Source organism: Magallana gigas, chromosome 6, assembly GCF_963853765.1.
Source record: "Magallana gigas chromosome 6, xbMagGiga1.1, whole genome shotgun sequence".
Lineage (NCBI taxonomy): Eukaryota > Metazoa > Mollusca > Bivalvia > Ostreida > Ostreidae > Magallana > Magallana gigas.
Genome location: NC_088858.1, coordinates 46855705 through 46876215, shown reverse-complemented (window position 1 = coordinate 46876215; position 20511 = coordinate 46855705). Strand labels below are relative to the sequence as shown.

Below are 20511 nucleotides of genomic sequence, written 5' to 3'. Positions count from 1 at the left end.
GGTATACAGAAAACATTTTATATGATTTAAAATGGGTTTTCTACTGAATATATAATTCTTTTCTTCAAAGAATGATTCCTTAAATATAATTGAGAGCTGTTGATACGTAACTACTCACCCTACTTTATATACCTATATTGCATTATGTACTTTTATGATAAAGACAATAGATGCCAAAATTAAAAACGTGTTTAAAAGTGATGGTAAACCCACAAACCACGCTCCCAGGAATTGGACATCATATTTCGTTTCCAGCTTCAGCAGTCGACTACGAGTATGTGTTTCCCCCGATATTGCTGTGTCCGGATGGTTATGACTGGTATTAATTATGAATGACTCCTTCTATAAGCTTTGATTGTCTTTATTACATACATGTACAACAACATGACTCATCGTTTGACGATTGACAATTTAAAAATGGAAAATACAAAATCAGTTTACACAAAGTCGGTACTAAGTTCACACTTTCAAAGTGTTTAGTCTTGTCTCTGGCCCCACACTTTCGCTTACTGGTATTGTGTTGACGAACTGAAATCAATCCCCGAAAAAGAGGATCGATGGTTTGAAGTTTCCAACGCAACGACGGCAGACCCTCTGCCATCAACGGGTTGCAGAATCCATTCCAGTTTCATCTCTAACCCCGACAACAAATCTGCCAAACTTCAAAGTTGAAACCACGTGGTGTGATAAGTGGTTATATTACAACGTGTTTGGAGTTCATCAAGATGTGATGGTATTCAGACATTAGATGTCCACTACACAGTCACTACACACGGACCATAAATTAAAGTGATATGGCACACATTATGACAAAATTTAACAATAAATGACATAAAACAACATATTTAATAAACAGATCAACATGGAATGCTGGATAGGTTTGTAAATCTTGTCGGAATCTCGGACGACACTCGTTACCCTGCGTACAAATAGCACCCTCTGAAATCAAGTCTATTGCACACACACCAAAATATGTCACATAACTTTTAACAATAAAAACCATTACAAAACAGGAGTCATTTATACAATATCAGTGAGGAGATCTTTCACTCCAAAACTATAGTGAATATGAGAGAGGGGGGGGGGGGAGAAGAGAGATGGTTTTTAACACAAAACAAACTTGAAAAATACACCTTAGTTAAATAATTAAAAATGAAACACTGGCGTCGGAAGCAAATTGAAAGTGGGGGGGGGGGGGGGGGGCTAGACTAATCCTCAGAAATATTGAGAAAAAAACCTTAGCCCCAAAATCATAAAAATCGAGTAAACCTACAAGGCTAATAAAAAAAATTTACCTACCAAGTATATCTTTTCCAAAATCATGAAATTCCTAATCCGTGGTGGTGGTGGGGGGGGGGGGGGGGGGGCTATCACTCCAAATTCTCAATCTTTCAAGGTAAATTGAGGAACAATTATATTTCCTGCGAAAAAAGGGGGGGGGGGGCTGAACCCTCTATTCTGCTATGTGCCTAATGGTTACGTATAACTTTGCAAAAAAGTAAGCCCCCCCCCCCCCCCGGTTCCGACGCCTATGTGAAAGAAAAATAGATGATATGCATGCAGAAGTATTTTATACTGGCATTATCCTCACATTAAATGCAGTATTTGGCAATCAATAATATGACGTCATCTTTCGTCAGCACCATCTTCATTTAGCGAAGGGTCTCAATAATTCTCGTATCAATTGTTTTTGTTCGTAGATTATACATTTTAATCGAACACCGATATTGTCTTTATCTTTCATAAGTTTTCTCAACATCATCTAGAACAAAGTGAATATCTATCCAGAAGTACAACATTGCATGTGTATATGTAAAGACTGCATTTGTCACGTGGTTCTAACGTAAAGCGAGGTGTCGATGTTCTTTTCTGGCTGACCATAACCGGATTTGAAATGCACCAGCATGCGACCTGAAAAGAGACATCTTCTTTTAAGTTTACTTTTCTATTTACTAACGCAAATGGTCAATTCAATTGTTTAACTTTTGACGAAAATAAATTAATAAACAACAAAATCAACAGGGCTTTAAATCTATAAAAGGAGATGAAATGAATTAGAATTTTGAAACGTATGGTGATAGTACTGAGTATAAATTTGACCTTTTCGACATATTTTTGCAATATTAATTATAATCTTTAAAAACCATGCAACAACCGACATTACCTGACCACGTTGTCTGCTTGGATACAACAAAACCACGACACTCGGGGTCAGCATCACAGATAGTGGAGGCCTCCATGACGTCATAGGCTGATCGAGTACACCCCGATCCGGACAGCGACAAGCGACACCTGTAGTCAAACTTCCCGGGGAGGTCACTCGCAGGATACAACTGGTAATCTACAACAATCGAACACACGGCTGTTAGAAACTGGCTACCGATGATTTTTGTCTGTTTGTTTGTTGTTGTTGTTTTTCTGAATGAGTGATTTATGGGTATCCAGAGGAGATATGTTGGTTTTTATTGTTTCTTTTTTATATTTAAGATGTACAATACAATTATTTCAATTGTACAATATCATTTTGTCACACACCTTTAGAGAACTGCTGTATGGGCCTGTTTAAGTACTTTCCTGATATATACAGACTTTTGATTTTCTTCATCAAACGAAGTATTTGTCGAGAATTAAGTGTGAGATTACTGTAACCATCCACAACTCTATCCACTAGAGGGCGCAGCGATTCGGGGGCACCATGGGGGAGTAAAAACGTCGTAAAATGGCGACCTCCGTTAAATAAGTTTTTCATCTCGTTGTAATTCGAACACTTCCCTTCTTTACAGGGTAATCTAAAATGTCAGAATCTTTATTTATTTTACGATTTCCTAAATTCAGTAGACATTCGTAAACGAATAAAAAAAAAATAAACAACAGAATGCAAATATTTAAATAATGGATATACCATAAATAATAATGATCATCATTTATAAATGAAAATATAAAAGTATTTAAAAGACTCAAATAATAATACTAATAATACGGTACAACATACCGGTATTCTTACATAGAATAAGATTATGTAAATCTTACTATGTTTTATCTTTTGATTAGATATTGGTTAAGTACGTTCTATGATGTAATCGTTTTAAGCATATACAATTAAAAAAAAACAGGCCATCATGTCTTACGTTTGAGTGAAGTTGGAGCTCGCAAAACGTAACGTGCACTCATTATCTACTTCACAGACCGGATCTCCAAAGCCCAAATCGTCAACGTCAGAGAGTTTAAGAGAGCCATTGACCAGTACAAACTGTTGGCGGCGGAAGTCGTTCATAGCGAGGCTGCCATAGTGACTGGAAGCCATCCACTCAATGATGGAGGAAATATCGTACGAAATCTACAAGGTTAAAGCGGAAATTCTTCAACAGAATCTTTTTTTTTGGAGGGGGGAGGCGGGGGCACATTCATTATCTGCAATTTTAAGGACAATTTCACCTCCACCTTTAATGACATGTACAGTAAATATATATTATAAACAATGCAATGGAATTCATATAGGAATAATTAATGCGGGCACGGTGATATTTGTTATGTATATTGTTCCCAACAATTGTTTCACATAAATACCATAGATTTTTTATTTACATCTGACTTTTAATCCCTCTCAGATTGTTCATATGAGATCGATATAAGTATAAAAAAATATCATCCGTTTAACTTCTAGAAAGAAAGAGGTGACAGTTTTTGGCTTTTTTCCGTGACTTCCGCGTTATAAATACCTGCAAAATATCAATTAGTCACAAAAATATTCCACAAAAATTGCTTTGAAATACCGGATCTAATCAGTTTTAGTGGTGTGAATTTGTTTCACGATCGTTAAAATTTTCATACAGTGTATACATATACATCGAGTTAAATGATATCCGGATAAACATGTTGCTCTGTATCTCCCGACTTTACTTACTTCGAAAATAGTTGTTTTTGTCAAATCGTGATATACTAGTAATGTGCATGATAACAAAATTCTTTTGCAATTTGAAATACGTTGCTAGAAAACAAATAAGTTGGATGAGTTTGGCCTCCCTTCACCTGGTCTCGTTCATTACGATTAACCAGTAAACACGATGTTATAGATTTCAACAGTTCCTTTCCATTTTGCTGATAAAACTTCCATCTTCCCGTTTCGAAAGTCTTAATAACAAATTACAGTATTTATTTTACCCTCTAATCATGGTCTTTTTATCGAATATCTCGGTATTCACGATTTTCATTGTCAATAAAGCTTAAGGGTGTTGATTTATAAGTGAGCGATTGATAAAATGCATTTGTTGGGCAGCGACTGACGTATATAACATTAAAGAACAAACGCAAAAGATGATACGCTTTGTTTTTACTCTTAAATTTCCTCCCTAGTTTTGGATAAAGCATCATTGATTATAATTTGGAAGTCATGATTTCCACAAAAATCTAATATCTTGAAATTGATTCTCATATCTTAAAATCTTTATTATGCAATAGGTGGGGTCTTAGAATAAGTTAACAATCCTGAAAATGCAGCAAAAAATCTTGATCCATGCAATAGAAAACTGAAAAGTGTCGGTACTGAAATAGCAAACATGGCATACAGGTATGTTACATGTACACTGACTTTCCAGCACTGTTTGTGCAATTGTAAAACTCTACCTTATAATATTAATATTGGTATATGTACATTCAACAAAGTATTTCCCCTCCAAAATAAAAACACCAAAAAAAACAAAAACAAAAAACAAACAAACAACTACACGAAACAAACATAATAAAGTGTTCAGTCCAGCGGTTTGAACCAGCAGTGTCTCACCCTGAAGCGATCCTCCCAGGACATCTGGAGGAGTTTGATCAAGTCCACACCCTCACCCAACTCTGTTACCATGGCAACCTCTTGGATGTCTCTGTTAGTTCCAGGGACACAGAATCCTAGCACCTGCAACCGTAACTTGACAGCTGAGTAACCTCGACTTCAAATTCTGCTGGTTTTTGTGTCAATTTGGCAATGTTATAAATGAAATATCATGTAAATTGGTAAATTTTGAATTTACCGGGTGGCAGTAAATACAAAATTTACAACATGACAGTTACGTCTGCCTGTCTATTTCTTACATTGTATTTAACAGGTAGTAAGGCAGTTTTTAGCATGTTTAGACTTCATCAATATATGCTTAGGTTTGTCCATTACAAGGGACATTCTGCGGTCATTATGTGCATTATATAGTTCAATCAGCATGACTGACAATTAAAATACTTCGTACAATTAATTAATTTTGCGAAATAAAATAAACATGTATTAATTAATATTTTTGTCAACTTGGCATCATGGAATGAAAAATAATTCGAACAATGCTTATGATCTAAAACTTTTTTTTAGATTAATATAATCCTGGATTCGTGTATTAAAATAGTGCGAATCAAATATCCTCAAATTTTTGTTTTCATAAATATACACGATTCGATTCTTGGCAACAGAAAAACAATGCGGTGAAAATCAGTTGAGGAAGAGTCACAAAAGAGTGATTTATAAAATCTTTGTTTGAATACTGTGATGGAACAGATATTTTGTTTGCTTGGCTTTTTATGGGTTCAGACATTTTTCTCCCCACCGTCTCTGAGAAGACAGACGAGTGGCTTTAACACGCGTCAGGTTTCCCGGTTGATTACGTGTGACGTTTTCGAGGGCTTAGCAAACACGCGCGGCAATATAAGATATACAACCCGTTCTTATAGCGGGCTGAATGCCGAGAAAATCATTCTTATCTCCCGATATCACATACTTAAAAAAATATCCCAACAATTGATTGATTTATATTCTACAGGTTCATTGTTTTCAATGTGTGAAGGCTGTTATCCAAATCGAGAAAAAATGCAATCAATCTAGCTTAACATCGACTATTCATAGAGATTTATTAATTTTGCTATAAAGTAAAGTTGTCGCGTTGTGTTTTTCCCCTTTCAAGTAACAGTAACTTTGATCTATATGCCATCGCAACTTCTTTATAAAATTCCAAAGGTATCTGACCTTGCCGTCACCAACATTTTAACATTAATCAATATGTAAAAAAAAATGTGCAGTTTTGGAAAAATAAAATTCATTAACTTTTCAAAATTTTCAAACATTTAATTTAGCATCGGTATAGGTTAACAAAAGACCAGACGGATTCGAACTCATGATCTGCGGTTCATAAGCCCGGTACTTTAACCACTGCACTATCGACTGATTAAAACAGTTTAACAAAATGTTTGCATTGTTATCTTGTGACGTAGTGTATTAAAAAGTATAAATCTACGTGCAATGAAGTACCTTAAAGGCAAGAACATAAACTTGACGTTTGACTTTACAATAGAGACTGGAGAAAGTTTGTGATCGACTGAATGATAAATCAAGTACATTGTATAAGCCTATAAGGTGTAGAAATAAACAGTCACACACAATTAAAGACCTTGACCTGATTTTTTCTCGTATTTTTTAACATAACGACATACCTTAACAACATTGTTGTGGGCAATAGCCTGTAGAACAACAATCTCTTTCACAATTTTTTGTGCTGCCAGTTGGTAACAGTCACCATGGTTACGACCTTTGGTCACACACGACCTTAAATGATGACCTCTCACGTCTACTGTTTTTATGGCGACGGGGTCTCCCCTGTAGTACCCTTTATACACGGCTTTCGTCCAGCCTGACTCTAAATACGTCCTGTTCGTTATTTTCACGAAATCCTCACACTCGATCAGATTTTCTGTGTAAGACACTGACATAGGAGCTTCGTTTTGAATTTTGATCACATCTAACCCTACGTCTGTGGATTTCTCCATTAGCTTTCGCAGACGGTTTTCAAATGTCCCATGGAATCCATGGGATCTAAATACCTGTTCACTAAGACCCCTCCAGTCAGAATTCCCTACCCCCTCCGCCCCCCATTCTAGCTTGTCAAAACGCCAATGTAAGGTCACGTTTAAGCCCAGGACAACCAAGGAAGCTAGGAGACACAGTTTCCACGGCGACACTCGTCTCCAGAGCAATTTCAACATTGTTCACAACCAGGTCTTTTGAAATGATCATGCCATTGCAGTCCAATTCTATCCATACTTTTAGAAAACATCTTTTCGTAAGCTTTTAATTTTTTCCTGGGCATCTTGTATTGCATAAGTTACTCTCCCGCCCGTTAGAATTCACTGTGCACGTCTCTTAAACCACACATTTTTCATTGTACTCTAACGCTTCAGTCCCGCTTTCTTCACGTCAGTCTGGGAACAGGAACTGAATGATTCAAGGGGGTAAAAAAAACTGGCACCTGAAAAACAAGAGTGAAGAATGAGACGCGTCTAGCTACCGGGCTAGATAAATTATCACTAACACATGCCGCTGGATTCACGCACCGGTTATACTGTAGTTAGTTTTTTTCCCTTTTTTTAAAAACTAAATCGTTTCAAACATAAATATCTTGAATAGTTTAAAGATAATAAAAATATACAAATTCTGACATCTGACAGACTGTTTGTTCTGCACAATATCCCCCGTTTCCCCGCTAGGTCGTTCTGTGTATCGATTGGGTAACACTAAATTGAATATACAACTGACATAAGATATATATGAACTGCAGAACCCTCCCAAATTAATCAAGATTGTGCATTATTTATAGCCGGTGTTGTTGTTTTTTTTCCAAGAAGATAAATGCTTTTTGTCGTATCATATTATATAGACGTACTGGTTTGTTAGGTACAATTGTAGTGCTTGTCTAGCGACTTATATATTGCGCAATCTGTCAAAACCACTGCAAAAGTACACCGGATATCTTTGAGTTATTTGCTTAGATAATTCAGCGATGTATGTCTCTCTCTCTCTCTCTCTCTCTCTCTCTCAGATATCAGCCGATACCCGTGTCTCGTCTGCATACTTCCCAAGACTTCCCGCCACGAACGTCCTCTCGTCTGCTTTTGTTGCCTTTGTAGGAGATTTCACGACTCCTATTACAGATGTCAAGCAAAAAAATACCCCTATTCTTCTCCCATCATCTATCCATAGAAAATAACATCATGTCAACTCCGTCTGCTTTTTGTAACACAAGAGAAATCCAATTAGACTGCTAGGGAAAAAAGCGTTTCTATACGCCGCAGTGCTATAACTACTTTGGATGGGGATGAATACAACTGTATAAAGTACAGGTAAAGTACAGGTATGTGTCACCGGTAGAAATGACGAGGCTCTGCTTTAATTTGAAAGGCTATCTCAGATTTCTTTCCTTCAAATCTCACACACGAAAACTAAGTTTGGGGGGTGTGGGTGTGGGGTTACATACACAGCAGAAATTGCAGAAAAACGGTGTTGGACACTTCATTATAGAGACAAGCATTCGTACATTTTAATAGCGATAATTTAATTATTTAATATTTTAAACGTACATTTATGTCTATCGAAAACGGTCCAGATACTAGGGACAAAACGGCACGAAAGCAAGGAAGATTCGTGTGCCCCAGTAATGTGACCAAAAAAAAAAGGTCGATCGATCCCCATTAAACACGTGAAGAAGCCCATCATTTACTTTAACGCTGTTACTAATTATTTGACGCTGTTTTAACATACTGACCTTTGACGGCTAGACAGGTTAAAAATTCCACAGTCACGTCCGGGATTTTTTAAACTTCTGACGGCGATACTGACAAATTTATCTGCTGACAATCAACGATATTGTCAAGATAGCAGCAGCGGTGGCAACTCCGGCGCGCACATACCTCTGTTGTCCCCTCCGCATTGCCCGTAATGCAATAGGACAGGTTCGCGTAGATTTTTTAACCTACCCCCCCCCCCTCTCTCTCTCTCTCTTTCTCTCAGATTTGGCTTGCACAATATTATTAATGATTTACTTCAAGTCAGCCGCCTTGAGTGGTTTTTTTTTTATCACAAAGAGCACTGTTTTGTTTCACAAAGCCGTTTTGTTGTTTTTTCGCGGTTCTGAATTAATACGAATTTAAAGGTGAGTTTTGATAAAGTATACGGTTGATCTCGATAAATACAGATATCTGATAATCAGGTGTACAATGCACATCTCTCTTTCCCGGGGCCCGCCCCCTTTCTAACGGGTCAAGTAGGGTCACGCTTAGAACGTCAATCTGACAGGGAAACGACTAGACCTAGGCATATTTTACCTGCTATTTGCAGAGTGACTCTTCTTTCGCCGAAATGGAAATCACCTAAAAATATTGAATTCGCATTATAAAAAAGACAGCGTCTATTATATATAAACCTGTGGTAGGAAAGAAGAATCGATGCAACAGTATACTTACTCGGATGAAACGTCGTTGCAATATGAAGTCGACATGCATGTTATAAGCCTTCCTTTTTGAGGGAAAAGCATAAAAACAGAACGAGGAAATAAGGACAACACTGGACTCCCTGTTTCCTCCAGACGACGGACCAGCCATGTAGTGCGTGCGTGGCTTTATTGATCTCTTAGCATTGTAGGCGAAGCTCAAGAGCTTAGGCTTGTAATATGGTGCTAAATATCGCAGAGAGAGAGAGAGAGAGAGAGAGAGAGAGAGGAGAGAGAGAGAGAGAGAGATTTGAAATGTATTTTTTTGTACACTTGAATTGAAAAGCCGCAAGCAAGATTTATATAAACATAACTGATCTGAATGTGTTTTATATTGAAATTAAACATCTGTTATTTAGAATGCTGCTTATGAAGAAAACAGTATCATGAAAAAAACTAAAGAGAACTGGTGACAGTGAGCAGGAGTGTGGAATAAGAGAAAGGAGAAAGAGGCTATGTGACAAATTAATTCTTCTAATTTGCTAATTCTGCTAAGTTGATCTTGTACATGTTTAATTTCTCTCTCTCTCTCTCTCTCTCTCTCTCTCTCTCTCTCTCTCTCTCTCTCTCTCTCGCATGCATTGTTATTTAGTAAGAAAAACCACACATTGTATTATTATTATCTCTGTGTACCATTGTACAATGGTTTTGAGATTGAAATAAAATGAAAAAAAAATGTACAATTTGCTGAACGTTAGCGGAAATCTGGATCTGTCACCGATAAAATCACTATATATCACTATATAGCGTGCTAATTAATTTGTCAACCTAGAGTTCTGTTTACAAAGGTAAAATGTCCACATTATTCTTGAAATAGAAACTCTGTGTTTAATTATTGCTCAAACAAAGTCCAGTGTTTGCTTTTTGATGGACTATATAGATGTAGATTGTAATCGATATCACTTGACAATGTATGGACTACAATTACTCATTATCTACCTTGTGTAATAAAATAATACTTTTATAGGAGTAAATTACATCCTTTTATTTCATATTATATACAGTCCCAATTTACCTAAAATATTTTCGACCAGAAAAGTTATTTTGGAGTCCCCTATCCCAAAAACCCTAAAGACGAAAAAATATTGAACCAAAATTACTCTATTTATCAAACAAAATATATTAGGTTGTATAAATTGATAATCCCGGTCATTTAGCTGATCAATGAGGCCACTTTAAACCAAGAAAGGAGAAACCTTTCCCACCATCCTCCGAAAAATACTCGTAAGACCTGCTAAAATTTATATGAGGCTTATGGGCCTTAATGGTCACCTGGGTGTACTGATTGCAGATTGGCCATCTAAAAGTTTTATACATGTAATATTTGTCCGATAGAGGAATTTATGTTGCTTGATAAAAATAGATTGGTAAGATAATAAGTAGTGAGGTGTGTAATGTTTAAAGTTTTCAGCATTTGATATCATTCAGGAAGCGGAAGAGTTGTAACCACTATGTGCAAGTATAAAATGAATACCTCGCCATCATAAAACATCAAAATGGTGCATTTCCTTGGTAACACAGCTTATCAACACAGCTTTTTTTATTAATTAATAATTTCGTACAAACTTATGCTTAAGTTGTAAGCTCAAAAGAAGATTTCTGTTATCCTTGAATGCATATACATGAAATAATAGTTATAACGTTAGTAAAATGTGGTCAAATGAATCTGCAGAAGTGTGAAAATGTTCAAAGGTTAAAAAATCTTAAGAAATATGTATCAAAAAATCATGTTTCAGGTGAACAAAATGTTCCCATCAAAGCAGTTGTAACAATTACCGGTACTAGCCCCTCCAACAGTTCTTAATGATTGGGCTTTGTGGTAAAATCCAGGCAGTTCTGCACAAGGAATAATACAGTTTACATGCAGTTTCATCTCAAATAAAACTAAATAAATGTAATTCTATCAACAAAATGTTTATTCAATCCTGCATGAACAAAATGAAGAAATATTATCACAGATTTTTGTGTATTCAAAATACACAAATTATAACAGATATTTCAAAATGTACATATAAAGTAAAGATTATAAAAAATATCACTACATGTATATTTAATAACAGGCACGTAGCATCGTTTTTGAAAGTGGGGGGGCCAGACTCATCCAAAAAATCTTGACAAGCAAAAAAAAAAAAAAAAGGAAATTTAAACTTTTCCAAAATCTTCAAAATCCTTATCCGTGGGGGGGGGGGGGGGGGGGGCTCTCATAGTATATAACTTCAATTTCATTCCTTATTTCCTTATTTTCATATCAATTTTTTACATACTCCCAAAAAAGTGGGGGGCCAACTCTATGATAATTCAATTTTTTATATGTAAATTTTAAAAAATTTGTTGCTGCCAGAAAAAGTGGGGGGGGGGGGGGGGGGGGGGGGGGGGCAGGCCCCCCCTGGCCCCCCCTGATGCTACGTGCCTGAATAATGATTAATAAAACAGACAATTATACTGGTTTATATGTAAATGTTTTAATTCTGAGCAACTTTTTGTTATAAAGGCACGTGAGGTCTTTTGACAAGGCAAAAATATGGTACCCCAGACAATGTAATACATGTATCAAGAAATAAAAATTATGTGGACAATTGTACATGGCTTCATTTTTAGGGTAAAAATTCTTGTGTAGTAAAGTAAACACATCAGGCCAGATTATACTTTTGGTGGAGATACAGAATTTAAAAATATGTTATTCATAATGTAGTGCAGTTCCCATATTGAAACCATTCACCTAGTGATAAACTTTAAGGAATGTTAGTCAAGGTAAAATTCACATTTGTACAGAATTAGTATTTCAAAGGTTACAGTGTACCAAAACCTGCTCGTGTTTAATAACTGTAATTTATAATATTTTGATTGTTTGCCAGAAATCACCTAAATGAATTGTGTTGGAATTATGTATTGTGGTTTAACACACACACACTCTAGACATCTACATTGTGTAGTTAGACACTCACAAAGCAATCAAACTTGAGCTAAGTAGAAGGTCTGACCAATGAATGGTCCAGTAAAACTCTTGCAATCAATCATGAAATATTTGAATTTGATTGATTAAGACTCTTTAAATCCTAACTGGCTCTTTTGTGTTCATATAACAGAGTTCTGATGTTGAATATGCTCAAACTGTGACAAGTTGCAGATGCTGACAAAGTTCTAGTGCTGAAATATTCCACTTGTCCAATTGTAGAAGTTTATCGGTATCTATAACAAACCAGTATGATATCCTCCATCCTGGGGGGTAGTGGTCACCAGTAAATGATGAAGGTGACTGTCCCTTGGGTCTCTGAGGAGTAGCGGTCACCAGTAACTGATCACAGTGACCGTCCCCGGGGTCTCTGGGGAGGCTGTTATAAGTTTTGTGTCAGTGACCAGCATCTTATGGAGCCGCGTGGGGTTGCGATGAATCGTATTCAGCAGTTTACCACTCTACAAAATATATAAGAGGTCAAAGGTCACTTCCTCAAACTACCATTTAGCAATTTATTATGATTTGTGTAAACAAAATAGTTTTGCTTAGAATTTAAGGCATAGCATATATTTCGATGATTTTAAATTTGGTCATTTTGAAATTTTCAACTATACAAACAGACACGAGCTCAACAGCCAGGCAAATTTAGTTCTGACCATCCAATATACCCTTGGCTATATAATAAGACCATACAGATGTATTACAAAACCAATTCAATTATTCATATGTCTAGTTTTTGTCTTTTGTTTCTGTAAGGAATCCAATCAAAAGAAAACTTAATGCAAACAACTATTGGATAACATTCAACATGTAACATCATGTTATAAAGAGATTAATGAAAACAAAAAAGTCACAGCAATGTGATCTTCTACCAAATCTATCACTACAAAACTATGTGATCATCAACAGTACAGAGCTGTTACTTTGACCATGTGATCATCTACAGTACAGAGCTTTCAGTTTGACCATGTGATCATCAACAGTACAGAGCTGTTAGTTTGATCTGTCAGTACACACCCGGTAGTCCCAGACGTTGATCTTTTTCTGGTCGCCACCACTCACTAGGCGGAACTCGTTGATGTACAAACACCTGACCACACCTAGGTGGCCCGTCAACGTGTGTAGGAGGCTCCCTAAGGGAACAAACACAGACAGGTTTAAATATCCATATAATTATGTAAATATAAAAAAAATTCTGACTGCCAATATGTACATGTTTGAAACTTTTGCATTCATTATGTCATTATTAAAAATCCACATCACTTAGATGAGAAATTTAATAGGAAGAGATAATTTTCAGCAAGTCAAACTGCTTCAATAAGTGCAATGTACAGGTACATTTGAATACGCAACACCTTACCAGAGTAACTCCATATGATGATCGTGCTATCTGATGATCCTGAAGCTATTACATCTGTTGAGCAAGCCAAACAATACTAAAAGAAAAGAGTTTGATAAAATGAATAATACAGTGGTGGTGGTACATGTACCTATATAGGTAAGCTGGATTTTTTTTGCATCCGCTCATTTTTGCCTCACACTGCAGTGGGGAATAAGAGTTGAATCAAAAGAGAAAATTGTGAATTTTTGTTAAAACTGGTAATGCAATTTGATTTATAAATTAACACAATCATTTTATACTTGGTATCAAGTACAGATTGTAATATAATCAATCTTATTCAATCCATGAACTTTTGAATCAGCTGATTCTATGACATTATAAAGATAATCCACTGAGTTGGTACTTTATATCAATATTAAAGACCAAATTTTATTAAACTGTTGAAAAAATGATTAATAAACCTGCAGGGCCTTTTTTAAAGAATTGATCTTAAAACCTTCATCAAATATTTTCAAGTCAAGAACAGAATACACTTCTGAGATAATCCCACAAGGTTGAGATTTATTCCATTTACATACCACTTCAGCCTTGTGAGCTGACAGAACTTGTAGACACTCTCCAGATGGAATCCTCCAGATTCGGACATCTGAGTCCCCACTCCCACTGATGACTGTGTCCTCCGTACAGTAACAGCATGTCACGACTACAAACAAGAAACAGCATGTCACGACTACAAACAAGAAACAGCATGTAATGACTACAAACAAGAAACAGCATGTAATGACTACAAACAAGTAACAGCATGTAATGGCTACAAACAAGTAACAGCATGTAATGGCTACAAACAAGTAACAGCATGTAATGGCTACAAACAAGTAACAGCATGTAACTACTAAAAACAAGTAACAGCATGTAACTACTACAAACAAGAAACAGCATGTAATGACTACAAACAAGTAACAGCATGTAACTACTAAAAACAAGAAACAGCATGTAACTACTACAAACAAGAAACAGCATGTAACGACTACAAACAAGAAACAGCATGTAATGGCTACAAACAAGTAACAGCATGTAACTACTAAAAACAAGAAACAGCATGTAACTACTACAAACAAGAAACAGCATGTCACGACTACAAACAAGAAACAGCATGTAATGACTACAAACAAGTAACAGCATGTAATGGCTACAAACAAGTAACAGCATGTAATGGCTACAAACAAGTAACAGCATGTAACTACTAAAAACAAGTAACAGCATGTAACTACTACAAACAAGAAACAGCATGTCACGACTACAAACAAGTAACAGCATGTAATGGCTACAAACAAGTAACAGCATGTAATGGCTACAAACAAGTAACAGCATGTAATGGCTACAAACAAGTAACAGCATGTAACTACTAAAAACAAGAAACAGCATGTAACTACTACAAACAAGAAACAGCATGTCACGACTACAAACAAGAAACAGCATGTAATGGCTACAAACAAGTAACAGCATGTAATGGCTACAAACAAGTAACAGCATGTAATGGCTACAAACAAGTAACAGCATGTAACTACTAAAAACAAGAAACAGCATGTAACTACTACAAACAAGAAACAGCATGTAACGACTACAAACAAGTAAGGTTGAAATGTAAAGAGGGCTATACAAGTCTTGCCATTCATCACATTTTCTTACCCTGGTCCAAATATCGCTTATACTTTAAGACAGTTACCATGTATATTTTATACATCAGTAACAGCAGGTCACAACTCAAATTACCCTCTGTGCAGTGGAATGGAACATGACAAAAAAAATGTTCCCATCTTTCTATAGCATATAACACAGTTTGGACTTACCCTCTTCTGTGCCAATAAAGCATCTGTACAGCATCTTCCTGTTTGACTTACCCTCTCTGTGCCCATGAAGCATCTGTACCGCGTCCTCCTGTCTGATGTCCCACACCATCAGTGCCTTGTCCCAGGATCCAGTCACCACTGTGTAGCCACTGTGAGCCATGCACTGAAAACAACCAACAATGACTGATCCCTCCATGGCTCACAAATAGAGAATAAACAAAACAATGGTGTGAGTGATTACCTCTATTTCATCCACATGTCCTCGTAAGGTATGCACATGTTTCTGTTGAGATATGGACCAGACCATCACTGTTCTAATCAATAAAATTAATCAATATTTAATTAAGACTCCATTATGGAAGGTGTTTCCATTTATGAAAACAAAAAAACTGTACGTATTAGGTATTTACCCCATTTTTACAAAATATGCACTAAGCTTTATCATATATAGTGTAAACCAACTTTTAATTGTGTGCGAGAAATTTTCACGTGGTTAGCGAGAGCCTTGTTATCGCGAATATTTCTCACCTGGAACCAATCCTTTGTCTATAGTCTTTTATAACAATACAGGTTTGGATAAGGCTTGGTCGCGAACATTAGTCGTCACGAACCAGTTTATTGGCAGTTAATCGCGAAATAAAGTCGCCGCAAATAAAAATTGGTTTACAGTTTACGATAAATCAAATTACACAGAAAATAAAATAGATACACATGCCAAAAAATCTAGCACATTTTGAAATATTAACAAACTTTGATGGCACAGGATATTTACCTGTCAGTGCCAGCACTGACGATAAAGTCCTCAATGATGGCCAGGTGGTCCACTGACCCCTGATGACCTTGGAGAGAGAAGGCCAGTTGACCGGTGGTGGAATCGATCACCCGCACTGAGCTGTCAGCACAGCCTGTCACTAGCATGTTGCCCTGTACCCACACAATAAGGTTTACATGTACAGTAAAACACGTTTATAATGAAATGCCAGGAACGGCGATTTTGCTTTGTTAAAAGTGTAATTAGTTATATCCATAAAGTTCACAACTTATAAAATAATAAAAGACACATGGAATGAAATTCACTTTGCAGTAAGCTTCAATGTATTATAAACGTGTTCGCTATAACCGTGTTTTACTGTATTTTGATTTGATTACATACTACCGGTATGAAAAAAATGAACTTTATTTATTTTACAACAATTGATAAACAAGTTCAACAACTAATATCAATATCTCTCATTGGCACGGTTGTTAGCTCGAGGGGGTCATTGGAGTGGGAAGAAGCCGGAGTACCCAGAGAGAACCCATGTGTCCAAGCGTGCGAACGCCATACCATATCACATACAACCACTGTCGATCACGGGATCGAACTCGGGTCGCAGCGGTGAAAAGCGAGTGCATTGTCCACTACACTACTTGGACTTGGGTATGCTCTCAAGAAAGTTTACTTCAACTGAGGTTTATCATCTTTATTTATAAAGTACATAAAATACCTTCATGAAAAAATAATTAAATTCTCTCTGTCTATGAGTCAAAGTACAAAACAAATGAATCGGGTTTGCACTCTATGCAAGTATAATAAAAAAAAAAATTATATATTTAATTTTGCGTGAATTTTTGGTACTGCATAACTGCATTTTATGCAGGTGCAAATTTTTGTGATTTCTGAATTATTTAGAATTGAGTAATGTACATGAACATCAATGCTTTTAGTGATTGAACCTCTTATATTTGAGATGATTCTCAGCATCTAGCAAAAGAATAGCACCACATGGAGTAATTAAGTAATACAGTTGCATATTTACAGTAAACACGCTTATAACGAAGTGCCAGGAACAGGCGATTTTGCTTTGTTATAAGCGTAATTCGTTATATCCATTAGGTTTACAACACGAAAGAAAGTCACCAGGAATGAAATTCACTTCGCTGAAAGTGTCAATTCATTATAAGTGTGTTCGCTATAACCGTGTTTTACTGTACCAATATTATAGGAATTGACATTAATAGTTAAGTTAACTCCAGACCTGTAATTTTTTTTCATAAACAAAATAGATAAATTTCCTTAAAAAAACTATTTTGAAAGTAAGTGGGAGTCTTTACAGTTAGATAAAAAATAGATTTCTGACCTTTAATTTGACAGCTGTCACAGCATCTGAATGAACTTTGATGTCAAATAACTTGGAGCCAGTACTTAAACTCCACACAATCACTGTATTGTCCTCTGAGCCACTTACTATGCAAGTTCCTGTGAAAAGGGCATGTGTTTAATCACCAATTATAGTCACTTTAATAGTAAAATGTCCATGAGATCTCTACAGTATACATGAATTTGTACTACATCAACGTTTAGCTATATTTTCACAAAAAAATGCATTTCAAGATTTAAAAAAACAACTAATTTTGTCATGGAAATTAATATTCATAAATAATAATTAAAAAAAGGAAAAATCACATGAAGCACATCATTGATATGGTTGCAATTGGCAGACATGATACACTTCATATGTACTTACTATTACAATCGATGGCCTTGACCTGATCTTTATGACCTTTAAGTGTCAAAGGTAAAGTGTACCGTCCTTTGTCCCAGTTTTTGAATAAATGTAAAACTCTGATGAACACATTCTTCCAACGACATATTGGGGAAAGTCGTGTTTCTTTAGGAACTGAAAAAATTCATTTTTGGATTTTCAATATAAGAATAGTTGTATTTGTGGTTACATAAAATTGGAAAAAAAGTTCCCTTTGGGTGATTTTCATCTGTATAGGATGATTTATTTTCATGGCCCAAAATTTATAGGTTTACTAGCCTAGGGTTAACTTTGTGTGTAGACAATTGTCTTGAATAAATTATTGTTCCAATATAAAAAGTGCTGTCATACTAAAGGTGAGTAATTTTGTGGATGGGAGGTATACCCAATAAATCCACAAACCAATATTCGATCCTCACAAATATAAATAAGAACATTTAAGAATTCATTACTATAGAGCCTGAAGTAAGGAGATGTATTGGAAACATTGGACTGGGGTTTGCACAATGGCAATTCTTGAAGGATGTTGTCATGAAGACCAAATCTCATCCACTTCCTCTCCATACAGTGATGCAGCCTGAAAACCAACAAACCAGTTCAATCCATGCTTTCATTATAAGGACTAAATTCTTATAGTCATGCTTACAAGTATTTACTTTTTTGCAGAACCTCTAAATGTGAAAGTATATGTGCCAAAGATCAAAATTAAGTATGAAGTGTCAATCTTTGATATAGCAAAATTATTTAAAAGAGAAATTATTAAGTATATATGTATTTTGCAATTTGCTTTGACCAATTAAATTTACTATATTCACAGAGACATATGTCATGACTTAAAATGCATTCATACTTACCATATATGGTCAACATTAGCAATTTCTCGCCATGCCAAACAGACACAGGATAACCTGGCAATGTCTTCCACATCAAGATACAAAAAGATTTTTTCTACAAGTTCTGGGGGAAGGGAGATTAAGCCCTGTTTCTTTCTTTCATCATCTGAAGACATTGTACGTGCATGGCCTAAATAACAAACCCATACTACTGATAACCATGCATGTATCATAAAATAACATACTGCATATTATATGTACCTTTAGCACTTTTCAGCTTTACAATTGCTTTAATAATAACATATCAAATTTCCTTTTAATGACACAAACTAAATTATTCATTTTCATGATTAAGCCTAAAATACATATTCTAAAATAGTTTCTGAAATGCAAGGCCCTATCCGACTTTAATAATAATCTGATAACACATCATTTCAATGTTCAAAAGTTGACAGCATACATATAACACTGTATAACATTCGATACTTGATGAACTTACTTTGCACTAGTATTCGTTAGTTAAATAAATTCTCTGTATATTAATTCTGCTAAGAAAAATTGCATATGTTTGACACATCAACTAGTCGCATGTTTTTTGGCAGATGATGTTCCCAAAAAAGTTTTGTAACTAGAGCCGAGCTCGTTGCAAAGCAACGAGTAGGTCTTCCGTCGCAACTTCGTGTCGCGAAAGGATTGTCCATCAGTCTGATTAAAACACCTCCTTCTCCTGACACTTGTCAGAGCCTGACAGACCCTGTATTAATAAAAGGTCATCTTTACACGACCATTTCTTCTTACCAATTAGAGCTTTAGAAAATTGATTGGAACTCTTCAAATGGAGACAAAAAAATTAATTCATGCCTGTTTTCTATGTAACCTCTAGATTGAGTATTGCACCACTCATTAAACAGATAAAGGCATATCTTTGATAAGTAGGTGTTTATTTAAATTGTATGCAAATGTGGAGGTCAAGTGGAGATAGTCTGTTATTGATACAGGTCTATCAGAACCTGGCGAGTGTAAGGAGAAGGGAAATGGTTTTTAATGATACTGGATTATCAATATGATAATAGTAAGTTCAAGAAATCGGGAACGAGACTCAATTTCAAAGTATTATTTTCATACCAGGCAAGTTCTTCGTTTAACTTACTTCAAGTTTAGGATAACTTTAAAAAGTACATCATTTATGTACATGTATATAATTAGTTTAATTATAATAAAAGTGTGGATGTGGCGGTGGGGGAAATGACCCAAAAATCAATTTTCTAAGCGTTAACTTAAGGGAAATTTTGGTTGAGAGAAAGGGGGGGGGGGCATTGCTCCCACTGGACCATCTAAAAGGTACTGTTAGCAAGCTCACAAATAATATCCCCGCTAAGAAAGAAGTAATTACTCACGTATTTCTCTATTAGAGAATAATGGATGGTTCTTTTTCTTTAGTGAGTCAGACAAGGCAGGGTATATTTAGAGGTCACAAGTAATCTTTATGTCAAACTCTAGCTTTTACTCATTTCCCTTAATACAAGATATGACACATGTTTAATATGACTTTGAACTTGCGCAACTGGCCCTGGGTCAAGTTCATGACAACATCATCGGTCATCAGGAATCTTTACATGAAATAGAAACTCCCAATGTTTCTCCTTAAATGACTTATGGATAAATCATTACACACCCTCAGGTCATAAGCAATCTTTGTGTGAAGTAAGAAATTCCAATGT

General features: G+C 35.8%; 2 protein-coding genes across 8 annotated transcripts; both read right to left on the bottom strand.

Moving 5' to 3' along the window:
• Positions 1-1684: 1684 nt before the first annotated feature.
• LOC105344409 (extracellular tyrosine-protein kinase PKDCC) lies at positions 1685-9397 on the bottom strand. Of its 7 annotated transcripts, none has more exons than XM_034467595.2 (9): positions 9259-9397; positions 9121-9165; positions 7853-7989; positions 6457-7268; positions 4781-4903; positions 3129-3337; positions 2536-2789; positions 2165-2341; positions 1685-1911 (listed from the first exon to the last, which is right to left on the bottom strand). In XM_034467595.2, the coding sequence occupies exons 4-9, from the start codon at positions 7003-7005 to the stop codon at positions 1829-1831; spliced, it is 1395 nt and encodes a 464-aa protein (XP_034323486.2). In that variant the 5' UTR covers positions 7006-7268; positions 7853-7989; positions 9121-9165; positions 9259-9397; the 3' UTR covers positions 1685-1828. The 7 variants fall into 7 exon arrangements, with proteins under 7 accessions (XP_034323486.2, XP_065944687.1, XP_034323489.2 ...); XM_066088615.1 differs by having other exon boundaries at positions 7872-7989; XM_034467598.2 differs by lacking the exon at positions 7853-7989.
• Positions 9398-11730: 2333 nt separating this feature from the next.
• LOC105348203 (F-box/WD repeat-containing protein 7) lies at positions 11731-19421 on the bottom strand. The gene is made up of 12 exons (XM_066088613.1): positions 19290-19421; positions 18812-18980; positions 18410-18534; positions 17940-18092; positions 17553-17671; positions 16205-16356; positions 15674-15746; positions 15484-15595; positions 14161-14285; positions 13601-13676; positions 13258-13373; positions 11731-12698 (listed from the first exon to the last, which is right to left on the bottom strand). Exons 2-12 carry the CDS (start codon positions 18964-18966, stop codon positions 12570-12572), a joined length of 1335 nt encoding a protein of 444 aa, XP_065944685.1. The 5' UTR covers positions 18967-18980; positions 19290-19421; the 3' UTR covers positions 11731-12569.
• Between the last annotated feature and the right edge of the window lie 1090 nt (positions 19422-20511).